Source organism: Mus caroli, chromosome 6, assembly GCF_900094665.2.
Source record: "Mus caroli chromosome 6, CAROLI_EIJ_v1.1, whole genome shotgun sequence".
Lineage (NCBI taxonomy): Eukaryota > Metazoa > Chordata > Mammalia > Rodentia > Muridae > Mus > Mus caroli.
The window spans coordinates 146,715,961-146,729,136 of NC_034575.1; the positions used below are offsets into that span (position 1 = coordinate 146,715,961).

Here is a 13,176-nt window from a genome sequence, read left to right on the forward strand (position 1 = left end):
CCTGGCACTCACTTTGTAGACCAGGCTGGCCTCGAACTCAGAAATCCGCCTGCCTCTGCCTCCCGAGTGCTGGGATTAAAGGCGTGCACCACCACGCCCGGCTGACACCTGTGCTCTTAACTAATGTGCCATCACTCCAAACTCCTATTTTATTTTATTAAATACTTATTTTGTGTGTGTATGTGTAGGGGTAACTTGTGGGAGTCAGTACTCTCCTTCCAACTTGTAGGTCCCTGGGATCAAACTCAGTATTTTTTGAGCCCTCAGCAGTCCAAAACATACTAGTTTATTATTAACTTTCTTTTTTTTTTCTTTTTAAAGATATGGTTTCTCTGTGTAGTCTGGAACTCTGTAGACCAAGCTGGCTTCAAACTCAGAGATTTACCTGCTTCTGCCTCCTGAGTGCTGGGATTAAAGCTGTGTGCTACCACCACCTCCTAGCTTATTATAATTTTTTCTTCACTCTTCAAAATTTTGGCTTCCTGAGTTTTTAAAGAAACAGTTCAGTGGCTTTATAGTAACATGCATCTACTTAATTTACCTACGAAGTCCCAGATGAAGACATTCTTGTGAAAGATGCGGGTAGATTTGAACCCATGATGGAAAACTTGTTCAAGTGCAGCAACCAGGCCATTTTCTCCACACAGCAGCACTGTGAGGCTTCCTCTCTGTAAAGCATAATGTTAGCACAGTGACAAGGGATTCTGTTGTTTCTATGCTTAAAAAAACACTAGATGGGCTGGAGAGATGACTCAGTGGTAAAGAGCATTGGCTGTTCCTACAGAGGATCTGGTACCCCACACTATGGCTCACAAACCTTAGATGTAGTTCCAGGGGATCTAATGCCTTCTTCTACCTTTCCAGGCACCAGGCACAGATGTGGTACACAGATATACAGCAAGGGAAACACTCAAACATATAAAATAAAGTAATCCCTCCCCCCCCCCCCCCCCCCCGTGCAATAACAACCACACAAGAGAATTAAAGAGCTGAGGGTAGCTGAACAGATGATATTTTTGTAGCCAATAGAAAGCTTACAAATGAGCCCAGTAGTGGTGGTGCTACCACTTAATCCCGGCACTCAGAGGCAGAGGCAGGTATATCTCTTGAGTTTGAGGCTAGGCTGGTCAACACAGGAAGTTCCAGGTTACATAGAAATACCCTGATAAGGGGAAATAAAAAGTCCCACCATACAGTTTTATTGCCCAAAATACCTCTTTCTCAGGTTTGTGAAAATGCTTCACAATATTGTTCACAGCTTCTCCAATTCCTTCTTGGATCTGTCCAGCATTGGGTTCTGCAAAAAATAATTAACAGTGTCTACATCCTGGTGAAACATAAACCAAAATACTATGGGATGTTCAACTGTAAGTCTGCAGGAAACACTTCATCCAAGCAAGCTACCTTTTTCAGAGATTTCATGGAGTTTGCCACTGGACAAACCGGCCAAGCCCAAGGCTTGTGATACACTGGAAAAGAATTCAAGAGATCCTGAGACTTAATTCCCAGTGAACTACACTGCACTACCTGCAAACTACAACCCAAGCCAAGTGTCTAATTTCCTGTTTGTTTGTTTTTTTCTCAACTGAAATAGAAAAACAAAACAAAACAAAACAAAAACAAAGAAAAAAAAAACCACTCCTCACTGGGACAACAGAACAAGTTATCTGGTGCAATGATATGGCAGGTTCCTAGCATGAAGTGCCAGTGTTCTGGATTTGAGGGGTGAAATGGGAAGACTCTCTTTATCATTATTCGAAGGTTCCCTGCAAGGAAAGAAGCCAGACAGAAACCATACAGTGCCCTGGCCAGAAGACAGCTTTCCTTCCCTTCCTGGCTGGTCACTCTCCCTGCTCCATTCCTGCAGTGACCACTTGTTCATCATTGCCTCTTTCTAGATAGCTTGATGGGCTGCCTGAATGGGACCTGAACCACGGTGGTGATTTGATGAGAACAACCCCCTCACAGGCTCATAGACTTGAATGCTTGGTCCCAGTTGGTAGAACTGTTTGGGAAGGACTTGGAGGTGTAGCCTTGTTGAAGCAGGTATATCACTGGGAGGGACTTGAGGTATCAAAAGCCTACACCATTCCTAGTTACAGCCCCCACCATCTCTGCCTCAAGACTGTGGTTCAGGGTATAAACTTTCATCTATTGCTTCAGTGTCATGCCTGCCTGCCTGCTGCCATGCTTCCGGCCAGATGGTCATGACCTTACCCACTCTATCAATCCCAAATTAAATGCTTTTTTTTTAGAACTGCTCTTGGCCATGGTGTTTTAATTACAGCAATAGAAAAGCAACTTAAGACAAAGCCACCTTGTCTACCACATATTACGACTAGTAATTTATTTTTAGGGTCTTATGTAGTCTCAGTTGGCATCAAACTCACTATGAATTTGAGGATGGTTTTGTCCTTCTGATCCTATTTTGACACCTTAAACAGGAGAATTATGAACAGGAGCCACCATGCCTGGATTATGTGGTGCTGACAGCTGAACTGAGAACTTCCTTTTTGCCAAACTACAACAGAGGTACTACCTCCATGTGATGGTTTGGATTAGGATGGCCTCCATAGGCTCATATACTGGAATGTCTCGTTCCCATAGGGGTAGACTATTTATGAAGGACTAGGAGGTGCAGTGTTGGAGAAGGAAGGTATGCCACTGATGATGAGCTTTGAGGTTTCAAAGATTGATTTATGTATGTATGTATGTATGTATGTATGTATGTATGTATGTATGTGTTTTGTCTGCATGTCCATCTGTAATCTGAAGAGGGCATCAGATCCCATGGGACTACAGTTATAGATGGTTGTGAGCCACCATGTAGGTGCAAGGAATTGAACTCAGGACCTCTAGTAGAATAGCCAGTGCTCTTAACCAATGAACCATCTATCCAGCCCCAGGGGTTTCAAAAGCCCACTCGAGGCCCAGTTTCTTTCTTTCTTTGTGGATCAGATATGAACTCTCAGTTGCTACTCCAGTGCCATGTCTGTCACTATGATGATCATGAACTAACCCTCTCAAACTGTTAGCAAGGCCCCAATTAAATGTTTTTTCTTTTTTGTTTTTTCCCATAGGGTTTCTCTGTGTAGTCTTGGTGGTCCTGGAACTTGCTCTGTAGACCAGGTTGTCCTCAAGCTCAGAGATTCTCTTGCCTCTGCCTCCTGAATGCTGGGATTAAATGTATAAGCCACTACTGCCTGGCTTAATTGCTTTTTCTATAAATTGCTTAGGTCATGGTGTTTTGTCATGGTAATAGAGCAAGCAGTAACTAAGTCACCCCCTACCACCAACCCCAAGAATAGTTTTAAAATAAAAAAGGTAAGCAAATTTTACCTAGAGTCAGAAGTAGAAATAGGTAATAAGAAGAAAATGGAGGTGTGTGGGCTGGGTGTGGTAGTGCACAACTTGGAAGGCAGAGGCAAATGTAGACAGATCTTTGTGAGTTCAAGGACAGCCTGGTCCTTGAACCTATGTATAGTGAGTACTAGGCCACTGGGGTACAGAATGAGACCCTGGCACAAAGCAAAGTGAAGCAGAGCAAAGCAAAACAAAACACAACCAAAACAAAATGGCATATGTATGTACACCTTGTAACTACCTGTGACTCCAGTTCCAGGGGATTCAATATCCTCTTCTGGCCTCCAAGGATAACCCCACATACAAATCAAATCAAATCAAATCAAATCAAACCAAATCAAATATTTAAAAGGAAAAGGAAATTGTTTAGTAGAACACAAGCTTAGCACATATAGCTTTCCTTTCACAGAGATTATCATAGTGATATGATAGGCCAGGCAAGGTAGCTCACACCTTTAATCCTAGTATATCAGAGTCAGAAGCGGATGGATATCTGTAAATTCAAGGCCAGCCTCGTCTACATAGTAAATGCCAGGCCAGCCAGCCATAGTGAGACACAGTCTCAAAAATAAAAGGTGGAATGAAAGAATGTGTGTGTGTGTGTGTGCTCTCACGTACATCATGCAGATGAGAAAGTATTGGGTTTTTTGAGACAGAGTCTCTTACTGATCTCAGAGCTCATCTATTGGCTAGACTTTAAGAAATCCTCTGACTGAAGGTAGGCTTGTACATAGGTGCTAGAGATCTAACCTTAAGTCCTTAGGCTTGTGTAGCAAGCACCTTACCTACTGAGTCATCTTCCTAATTTTATCTATCTTCTTTCTTTCTGTTTCTTTCTTATTGATTTTTCTTTCCAAACAACCCCTTGAATCTTGTTTTTTATTTATATATTATTATTGTTGTTAGTGTTATTATTATTTTAAAAGATTTATTTTTATGAGTACACTGTAGTTGTCTTCAGACACACCAGAAGAGGGCATCAGATTTCATAACAGATGGTTGTGAGCCACCATGTAGTTGCTGGGAATTGAATTCAGGATCTCTGGAAGAATGGTCAGTACTCTTAACTGCTGAGCCATCTCTACAGGCTGAATCTTTTTTTTTTTTTTTTAAACAAAAGCCTTTCTGCTGGGTGCCGGCTGCTTGCTGTAAAAATGGGCAAGTTGTTCATGAAACCCAGGAAAGTGGTGCTGGTCCTGGCCGGACGCTACTCCAGACGCAAAGCCGTCAACGTGAAGAACATTGAGGATGGCACCTCAGACTGCCCTTACAGCTGTGCCCTGGAGGCTGGAATTGACCGATATCCCCGAAAAGTGACAGCTGCTATGGGCAAGAAGAAAATTGCCAAGATCAAGTTCTTTGTGAAAGTTTATAACTACAACGACCTCATGCCCACAAGGTACTCTGTGGATATCCCCTTGGACGGGACTGTTGCCAACAAGGATGTGTTTAGGGACCCAGCTTTGAAACACAAGGCCAGGCAGGAGGCCAAGGTCAAGTTTGAGGAGAGATACAGGATGGGGAAGAACAAATGGTTTTTCCAGAAGCTTCGCTTTTAGGTATATTTTTGTTTTCGTCATTAAAAATTAAAACACACACACATGTATATATACATACATACACATATATAAAAATATATGTGCATGTGCATATATGTGCATGTGTGTGTATATTTGGAGAGTCAGGTATTTACATATGAGTACATTTTGCCTGCAGAGGCCAGAGGTGTGATCTGTCTAGGCTGGAGTTACAGATGGTTGTGAACTGCCTGATGTAGGTGCTAGAAATGAAATTCAGGTTCTCTGGAAGAGCAATATATCCTCTTTACTGCTGAGCCATCTCTCTAGCTAGGGCCTCTTACTGAACCTGGTGCTCTGTATTTATGTGGCTAGGCTGGCTGGTCCATGAGTTCTAGACACTCCTGCCCCCTATTCCTCCCAGCACTGGCTTGCAGATGCGTGCCTGAGCCTTTCCCATGGTTGCTGGGAATCAACCTCAGATCCTTCTGCTTGGGAAGAAAAGCACTTTACCTTCTGAGTCACTTCTCCTGCCCCTTCTTTTTAATCTCTTCACCATAACTCATTAACCCAACTGTTTTCTGGAAAATGGGCCATGGAGCCTGCACATCTGAGGGACACTGAAAACAACTCACTGGCAGGCTTTCCTGTTAGTGAGGTGATACTCAGTCTCCTGGTTGTTGTGGGAGATTTCTGCTGTGGTGGAGTCCGACACTGCTTTCCCAGGTCTTCATCTGAAGCTGATGTCATCAATTCTCCAATAAGAATTCTCTCCAGGCTGCCGTCATCCACGCCTTTCCCCAGCCACCGCCCACAAGGGAATCTGGTAGGGTAGGAAGAAAATAATTTGATCTAAAATCTTTCTAATCTACTTTTGTTATTGTTGTGAACTTATCCTTTGGTCTCCAGTGATCCCATGAATCTATATTCCTTAAACACTAAATTTCTATTTTGCTTTTAGTTTGAGACAGGGTCTTACTCTATTGCTAAGGGTGTTCTAGAATTTATTATGTGGAGGGCATCAGGCTAGTCTCTAACTCCAGGTAATCTTCTGCCTCAGTTTATGGAGTTATTGGGGTTACAGGTATAAGTGCATTATGCCTGGCTTCCAATACTTTTTTTTTAAAAGATTTATTTATTTATTATATGTAAGTACACTGTAGCTGTCTTCAGACACACCAGAAGAGGGAGTCAGATCTCATTACAGATGGTTGTGAGCCACCATGTGGTTGCTGGGATTTGAACTCTGGACCTTCGGAAGAGCAGTCGGGTGCTCTTACCCACTAAGCCATCTCACCAGCCCCCCAATACTTTTAAGTAAAGTTTAAAATTGGTATTATGGGTGAAGTCCATGGTGCCAATGCCTGAGGATTGTTTATTTAGTCACAAAAAAAAATCTCAAAAATATAGAAAAGTAGAGAGCATCTAGGTGTGGCAATATGTGCCTTTAATTCTAGCCCTTGGGAGAAGGGAACTCTGTGAATTCCAAGCCAGCTTGGTCTACACCAGTGCTACATAGACATCATACTTAGACATATTCTTAAACTAAACATTTTTTTTTTTTTTTTCCAGACAGGGTTTCTCTGTGTAGCCCTGGCTGTCCTGGAACTTTGTAGACCAGGCTGACCTCGAACTCAGAAATCCGCCTGCCTCTGCCTCCCAAGTGTTGGGATTAAAGGCGTGCGCCACCACCACCTGGTGAACTAAACAATTATTATTTTGTGTATATGAGTGTTTGTTTACATGAATGTCTGTGTGCCATGTGTATGCCTGTGCCTATACAGAACACAGAATCTCTGGAACTTATGTATTGCTATATGGGTGCTGGGAACCAAAAACATCAAGTTCCCTTAGCCACTGAGCCATTTCTCCAGTTTCTACAATTGTTTTTACCAAAGGTAAGTATCTTTTCTTATTCGGACATGTGTGCATTTGTGTGTGCATAGGAATGCAGATGTATGTGAGTACCCTTGGAGGTCATTACAAGGCACTGCCTCCTCTAGAGCTGGAGTCACAGGGAGTTTTGAGCTACCTGAGGTGGACGCTGAGATCTGAACCTATGTCACCGAACGTTTTTGCCAACATTATTATTATTATTCTGTCTGTGTAGCTCTGCTGTTCTGGTACTTGCCTTGTAGACCAGGCTGGCCTCAAAGTCACAGAGATCTGCCTCTCTCTGCCTCCTGAGTGCTGGGATTTAAGGTGTGTACCCAATCACACCTGGCTAATTTTATGTCCTATAAATAGAATAAAATACCCCCCCCCCAAAAAAAAAAAACCCTCATTCAAGAGGCAGTGGGAAAAAAGACTTAGGAAGAAAGTCAAAATGTTCTGTTATCTAAAAAGTTTTGAAACAAAGAGTTCTGCTAAGTCCATTTACTCACCTGTATGTATGTCCTGTGATTTCATTTCTGACCATGACACAATCCACTAGCCATTTAGCTAACAGTCCGGAGTTATCATGGCCAATCTGAACCGTAGTCAGCTTTCCCAGGTTCTGGCACTGTGTGAGATAGGACCACACATTATTCTGTACTCAATTCTTTTCTATTCCCTTCTAGCTTTAGTCATGGACTTGGCTCCATCTAAAACTTACAGACCTTCCCTATATAATATGCTGAGTTTAATACCATAGACAATCTCTATGTAGTCTTTGCTCTCAGGGGACCTTCATACAATGAGACAGGAGATGGACACTGACTATCAGATGAGGTGGAGTGTATGAGAAATGTAAGCAAGTATTTGAAGAATTCTGGAGAACATTTACTTCTACTTGGGGAATCCAGTAACAGAATCTCTGACAGTATTGTGCTTTAGTTGAAGGGTGAAAAGATTTCAGTAAGTATGAAAGGGTCTTATTTAGATGGATTTACAGCACATACACAGATTTTTAAAAAAACCACTAACTGATAGTTTTTTATATTTTTTAGCAAGTGACTTAGGGATACAGCTCAGTGGTACTGTGCTTGTTTAGCTTGTTCAAGGTCCTGAACTACTAAAGAAGTTAAAAAAGTTATTTGTAAAACTCATCTTGACTGCAAGGGGTCAAGATTCCCAGTATGTGCATGAAACTACCCTAATACTAAACCTACACATACTGTCTTTTTCCTATATGCTTTGCAATGTTGCCACATGCCAGAATTCTGCCATGTTTTATGGTCTGGATCCTTCTCTGTAACACTACTCTTGTGCTGTGGGGCCACTCATAAGTAAAATAAAGATTACGTAAAACATAAGCAACTGCTATACCTAAACAGTTAATCTGATAACCTACATGTTTACTGTAACTAATGGGAGGGTAGCCCATACAGTGCAGACATGCTAGATGAAGACAGAATTCATGGCTGACCCAGGAACAACAGAGATTTCATCCTGCTATTCATAATGGTGCACAATTAAAAAAATAAAACAAGCATGTAAGTTTTGGACTGAGGGTGTAGCTCAATGACAGAATGCTTGCTGATCATGGGTAAGACCCTGGGTTTGTTCCTTGGTATAACAAAAACTAAGACTGTGTAAACAACTCCCACCTTCAAAAATTTTAATTTCTGTTTCGTTTTTGAGACAGTTTCATTATGTAGACCAGGATGGCTTTGAACTTGCAGCAATTCTTCAAATTTTATTTTAGGATTACAGGCATGTGCCTGGAAATTTGACTTTGTTGTTGTTGTTTTTTGAGACATGAACTCATGTAACCTTGGCTGGTCTCTAACTTGTTATATAGCTGAGGGTGATTTTGAACTTCAAATCCTCCTGTCTTTGCTTCTCAAATGCTAAGGTTATAGGAATACACCACCAATCCTTACCTTCTATGAATATTTTTTAAAAGAATTCTCCACTTCTCCACTATATTTTTGGATCATAATTAATACCAGGTACTAAAACTGTAAATACCAGGTATTAAAACTGTAAAAAGTGAAATTATGAATAAACTACGGTTATCAATGTCCTTGCTGGTTTGTGGACAAGTACAAGACAAAGCAATGGTGATAGGAACTACAAAAATGGATGATAACTAAATCCTGACTTAAAAAAAATATCCGATTAGATGATCAGACACACTATATGATGGACTGAAATATCAAAGTTGCAAGTTTTAAAAGCATTTGCCTTCTTTGTATATCAGTGAAAGGCATCATGTGACCTAGCTGAGGGAAGATGCCAGAGAGAGAAAGAGACAGACAGACAGACAGACAGACAGACAGAGAGGAGGTGGGAGGGAGAAGGTGGGATTAACAATGTAGTTTTTGTTCCATAACTGGTGGGCCAAGAAAAGCCAAGGCTTTAACTTCTTTTTTTAAAAATTTTTAAAGATTTATTTATTATTATATCTAAGTACACTGTAGCTGTCTTCAGACACACCAGAAGAGGGCATCAGATCTCATTACAGATGGTTGTGAGCCACCATGTGGTTGCTGGGACTTGAACTCAGGACCTTCAGAAGAGCAGTGAGTGCTCTTAACCACTGAGCCATCTCTCCAGCCCGGCTTTAACTTTTATATACAGATAGATATGAGTGTGCCACAAACAGAAAGCCAGATGGACCACTGTGGGAGCCCTGTGATTCCAAGTGAAATGACTGATCTTTGACCCCAGGGAACATAAATGGGAACAGAACACCCTATGACTGTTTCTCTCTTATCTGTTTTACTCCTGGCATATCAGGACCAACCTGAATATGGGTTCAAACATATGGGATTACTCTACTAGATGAGACCCCCAAACTGACAATATAAAAAGCAGTATTTACAGGAGCCAGGCATGGTGGCACACGCCTTTAATCCTAGCACTGGGGAGGCAGAAGTGGGCCGATCTCTGAGTTAAAGGCCAGCCTGGTCTATACAGTCCAGGAGAGCCAGGGCTACACAGAGAAACCCTGTCTTGAAAAACAAAAACATTCTATAATGCCACTATGTGCTTCAGGAGCCATATGCAAGGATGTCAGGTCTCTGGTCCTAAGGACCACGTTAGGGAAAGCATTTATTTAACATTTTCTGTTTGTCATGTTCTGTGTTAGGCACTGGGAATCAAGGAATAGGACCTGGTGAAGCCCACTACAAGTAGAAAAATAGGAAAATAGGGCTTGACAATAAAAATATAAAGCAACTCGTTTAACATGCTTTAGACATTGTAAGCATATGATAACAAAATGATCATGTATGTTTGCATGTTCCTTTCATTTGTTTAAAGGGAAATGAAAAGGCAAAGCCAGAGATCTTCTGTAGAGCTAAGAGGTGTTAGCTAACCTACCTCAAAAGTCATCTCAAGCAAGTTCTTTGGAATCTGCATTACTCCGGTGTCTCCCAGCTCTCCTGAAACACAGATCCACGGGTTCGAGGTAATGATTGCATTGCTCAGCTTTTTAATTGGAATGATCACTGATCTATAAGGAATCACTGAAAGAAAACACAGAAGTGAATTAAAACATCACAGGATCTAGAACTCGATGCTTTTAAGATCTACGTTGCTTTTTATTTATTTATTTTTTATGTGCATGAATGTTTTCCTGTATGTATGTATGTACACCACATCTGTGTCTAGTGACCTCAGAGGTCAAAGAGTAGAGTCAGGTCCCCTGGAACTGGAATTACAGAACTGGAGTTATGAGCTACTATATGGGTACTGGGGACTGAACCCAGGTCCTCAGCAAGAACAAGTGTTCTTAGTTACTGAGCCATCTCTCTAGCCCCTAATATTTGTTTTTTTATGATCATTTTGTTTCTGTTTTTGTTTTTTGTTTTTTTTTTTTTTTTCCGAGACAGGGTTTCTCTGTATAGCCCTGGCTGTCCTGGAACTCACTTTGTAGACCAGGTTGGCCTCGAACTCAGAAATCCACCTGCCTCTGCCTCTCAAGTGCTGGGATGCACCACCACCACCTGGCTTTTATGATCATTTAAAAAAAGATTTACTTATTTTATATATTTGAGTATACCATCGCTATATTCAGACACACCAGAAGAGGGCTTTGGATCCCATTACAGATGATTGTAAGCCACCATGTGGTTGCTGGGAGTTGAATTTAGGACCTTTGGAAGAACAGTCAGTGCTCTTAACTGCTGAGTCATCTCTTTAGCCCCTTGTTTGACAAACAAGTTTTTGAGACAGGGTTTTCCTGTATAGTCCTGAGTGGCCTGAACTTGCTCTGTAGACCAGGTTGGTCTCGAACTCACAGAGTTCTGCCTGTCTCTGCTGAAATTAAAGGCACGTGCCACCACCATGACTGCCCAGCCAGTTTTTAAGATATACTCATGAGGGCTAGTGAGGTGGCTCAGTGGTTAAAGGTACTTGTCTGACAACCAGATTCAATCCCCAGAACCCATGTGGTGGAAGGGGAGAGAACCAACAGAATGCTAGGATTAAGTTACTGAGCTAACTTATATGCATAAGGAATCAGGGACAGCCAGATGTGCAGAGGCCTATATAAAGCCTTTTCAAAAGACTCACCACTAGATGTCAGCATCCTGTCATGGATCTTGGCTCAAATGTGAAAGCACAAGAAAATTAGGAATTTACAGCAGAAACCATGTAAGAACACTGCTGATTGTTGGCTCACTCACAGGTTGTTACTTAGCTAGCTTTCTTGTACAGTCAGGACCACCTGTGTAGGGAGTGGTGCTGCCAACAGTGGGCTGGACAGTCCTAAATCAATTAACAATCAAGAAAAAAAAGATAAATTAAATAAAGAAAGAGAGAAAGAAAGAGAGAGGGGGAGGAAGAGAGGGAGGGGGAGGGAAGGAGGGAGGGAGGGAGGGAAGGAAGGAAGGAAGCAAGTAAGAAAGAAAGGAAGGAAGAAAGGAAGAAAGAAAGAAAGAAAGAAAGAAAGAAAGAAGGAACGAACAAGACAGACCTTATAGACATGCCTACAGGCTTATATGATCTGGGTAATTCCTCAACTGAGACTCCCCTCTTAAGCTATGTAAAGTTGCCAGTTAAAGTTAACTAGGGTACTCAGCTCTTGGTGGACAAGCCCAGTTCAGCATTCTTCCAAGGTTTCTGCTTCAAGCATTTACTTGTGTGAGTTTCCACCCTGACCTCTAAGCTGGAACAAACCCTGTCCTCTAGCTGCTTTTGGTCATGGTGTCTGTCACAGCAGCAGAGAGGAAACTAGGACACCAGGATATTTCGCTATACATTTCAATGCCTCAAATTGAAAGTTTCTCAGAAAAAAAGAAACCTAAAGGTACAAGAATATTTTTGGAGATTCTTAGGCATCTTAATTATTAGTGTGTATGTGATGTGCCCTTTAGTGCTGAGACATCTTGCTAGTCCTTTCTAGATTAAAGGCGTGTGCCACCATCGCCAGGCTGCCAGTCTTAACTTTTTGATCCTCTTGCCTCAACAGGGATTACAGGAGCTACATGCCCAGTCTTTAGATAATTAAAAACAAACAAACAAAACAACCAACCAAACAAACAAAAACAGTGCTGGGATTGAACCCATTGTTTAACACATGGTAAGCAAGTGCACTCCAAGTGAGCAATAGTTTTACTCTAACAACTTAGATTCTTATGCATGTAGTAATTGAATAAACTAGAGATTATTAGGTTATTACTTGTAGATATCATTAGTATTTGATAAGATATCTAATAAACTCATTAGATAATTATAGGTATCTAATAAGATATCTAATAATCTTATTAGATATTACCTAGTTAGATATTAATATTTTATTAGATATCTAATAATACCTTATTAGATGTTGGCCAATTTACGTTGGCCCTATCAATTCCAACTCTTTTTTCCTTATCTGTTTCTCCAGAGACCAGAAATCTGTGCCTTCACAGTTCTGACCAGTGAAATGACAATGATGCTTACTGAGATTAGGAGAAATTATGCTTAAAACAACAACAGCTGGAGAGATGGCTCAGCAGTTAAAAGCACTGACTGGGCCAGGCGTGGTGGCACACGCCTTTAATCCCAGCACTCGGGAGGCAGAGGCAGGCGGATTTCTGAGTTCGAGGCCAGCCTGGGCTACAGAGTGAGTTCCAGGACAGCCATGACTACACAGAGAAACCCTGTCTCGAAAAGCCAAAAAAAAAAAAAAAAAAAAAAAAAGCACTGACTGCTCTTCCAAGAGGTCCTGAGTTCAAATCCCTGCAACCACATGATGGCTCAAAACCATCTGTAATGAGATCTGACTCCCTCTTCGCCCTCTTCTGGTGTGTATGAAGACAGCTACAGTATATTTACATACATAACAAATAAATCTTTGGGCTGGAATGAACAGAGGTCCTGAGTTCAATTCCCTGCCATCTGTACAACTACAGTGTACTCATATACATAAAAGAATAAATAA

The 13,176-nt window shown here is 41.4% G+C and overlaps 1 protein-coding gene and 1 pseudogene across 5 annotated transcripts in view; one reads left to right on the top strand and one right to left on the bottom strand.

Moving 5' to 3' along the window:
- Dennd5b (DENN domain containing 5B) overlaps positions 1 to 13,176 on the bottom strand; it is a 111,193-nt gene that overhangs the window by 6,690 nt on the left and 91,327 nt on the right. For all 5 annotated transcript variants that reach the window (XM_029478754.1, XM_021165870.2, XM_021165869.2 and 2 more), the window contains 5 exons: positions 10,131 to 10,276; positions 7,265 to 7,383; positions 5,516 to 5,703; positions 1,215 to 1,297; positions 542 to 668 (listed from right to left, as the gene is read on the bottom strand). In XM_029478754.1, coding sequence (XP_029334614.1) covers positions 542 to 668; positions 1,215 to 1,297; positions 5,516 to 5,703; positions 7,265 to 7,383; positions 10,131 to 10,276 — 663 coding nt within the window. The remainder of the gene's footprint in view (positions 1 to 541; positions 669 to 1,214; positions 1,298 to 5,515; positions 5,704 to 7,264; positions 7,384 to 10,130; positions 10,277 to 13,176) is intronic.
- Positions 4,464 to 4,955, top strand: LOC110297087 (annotated as a pseudogene).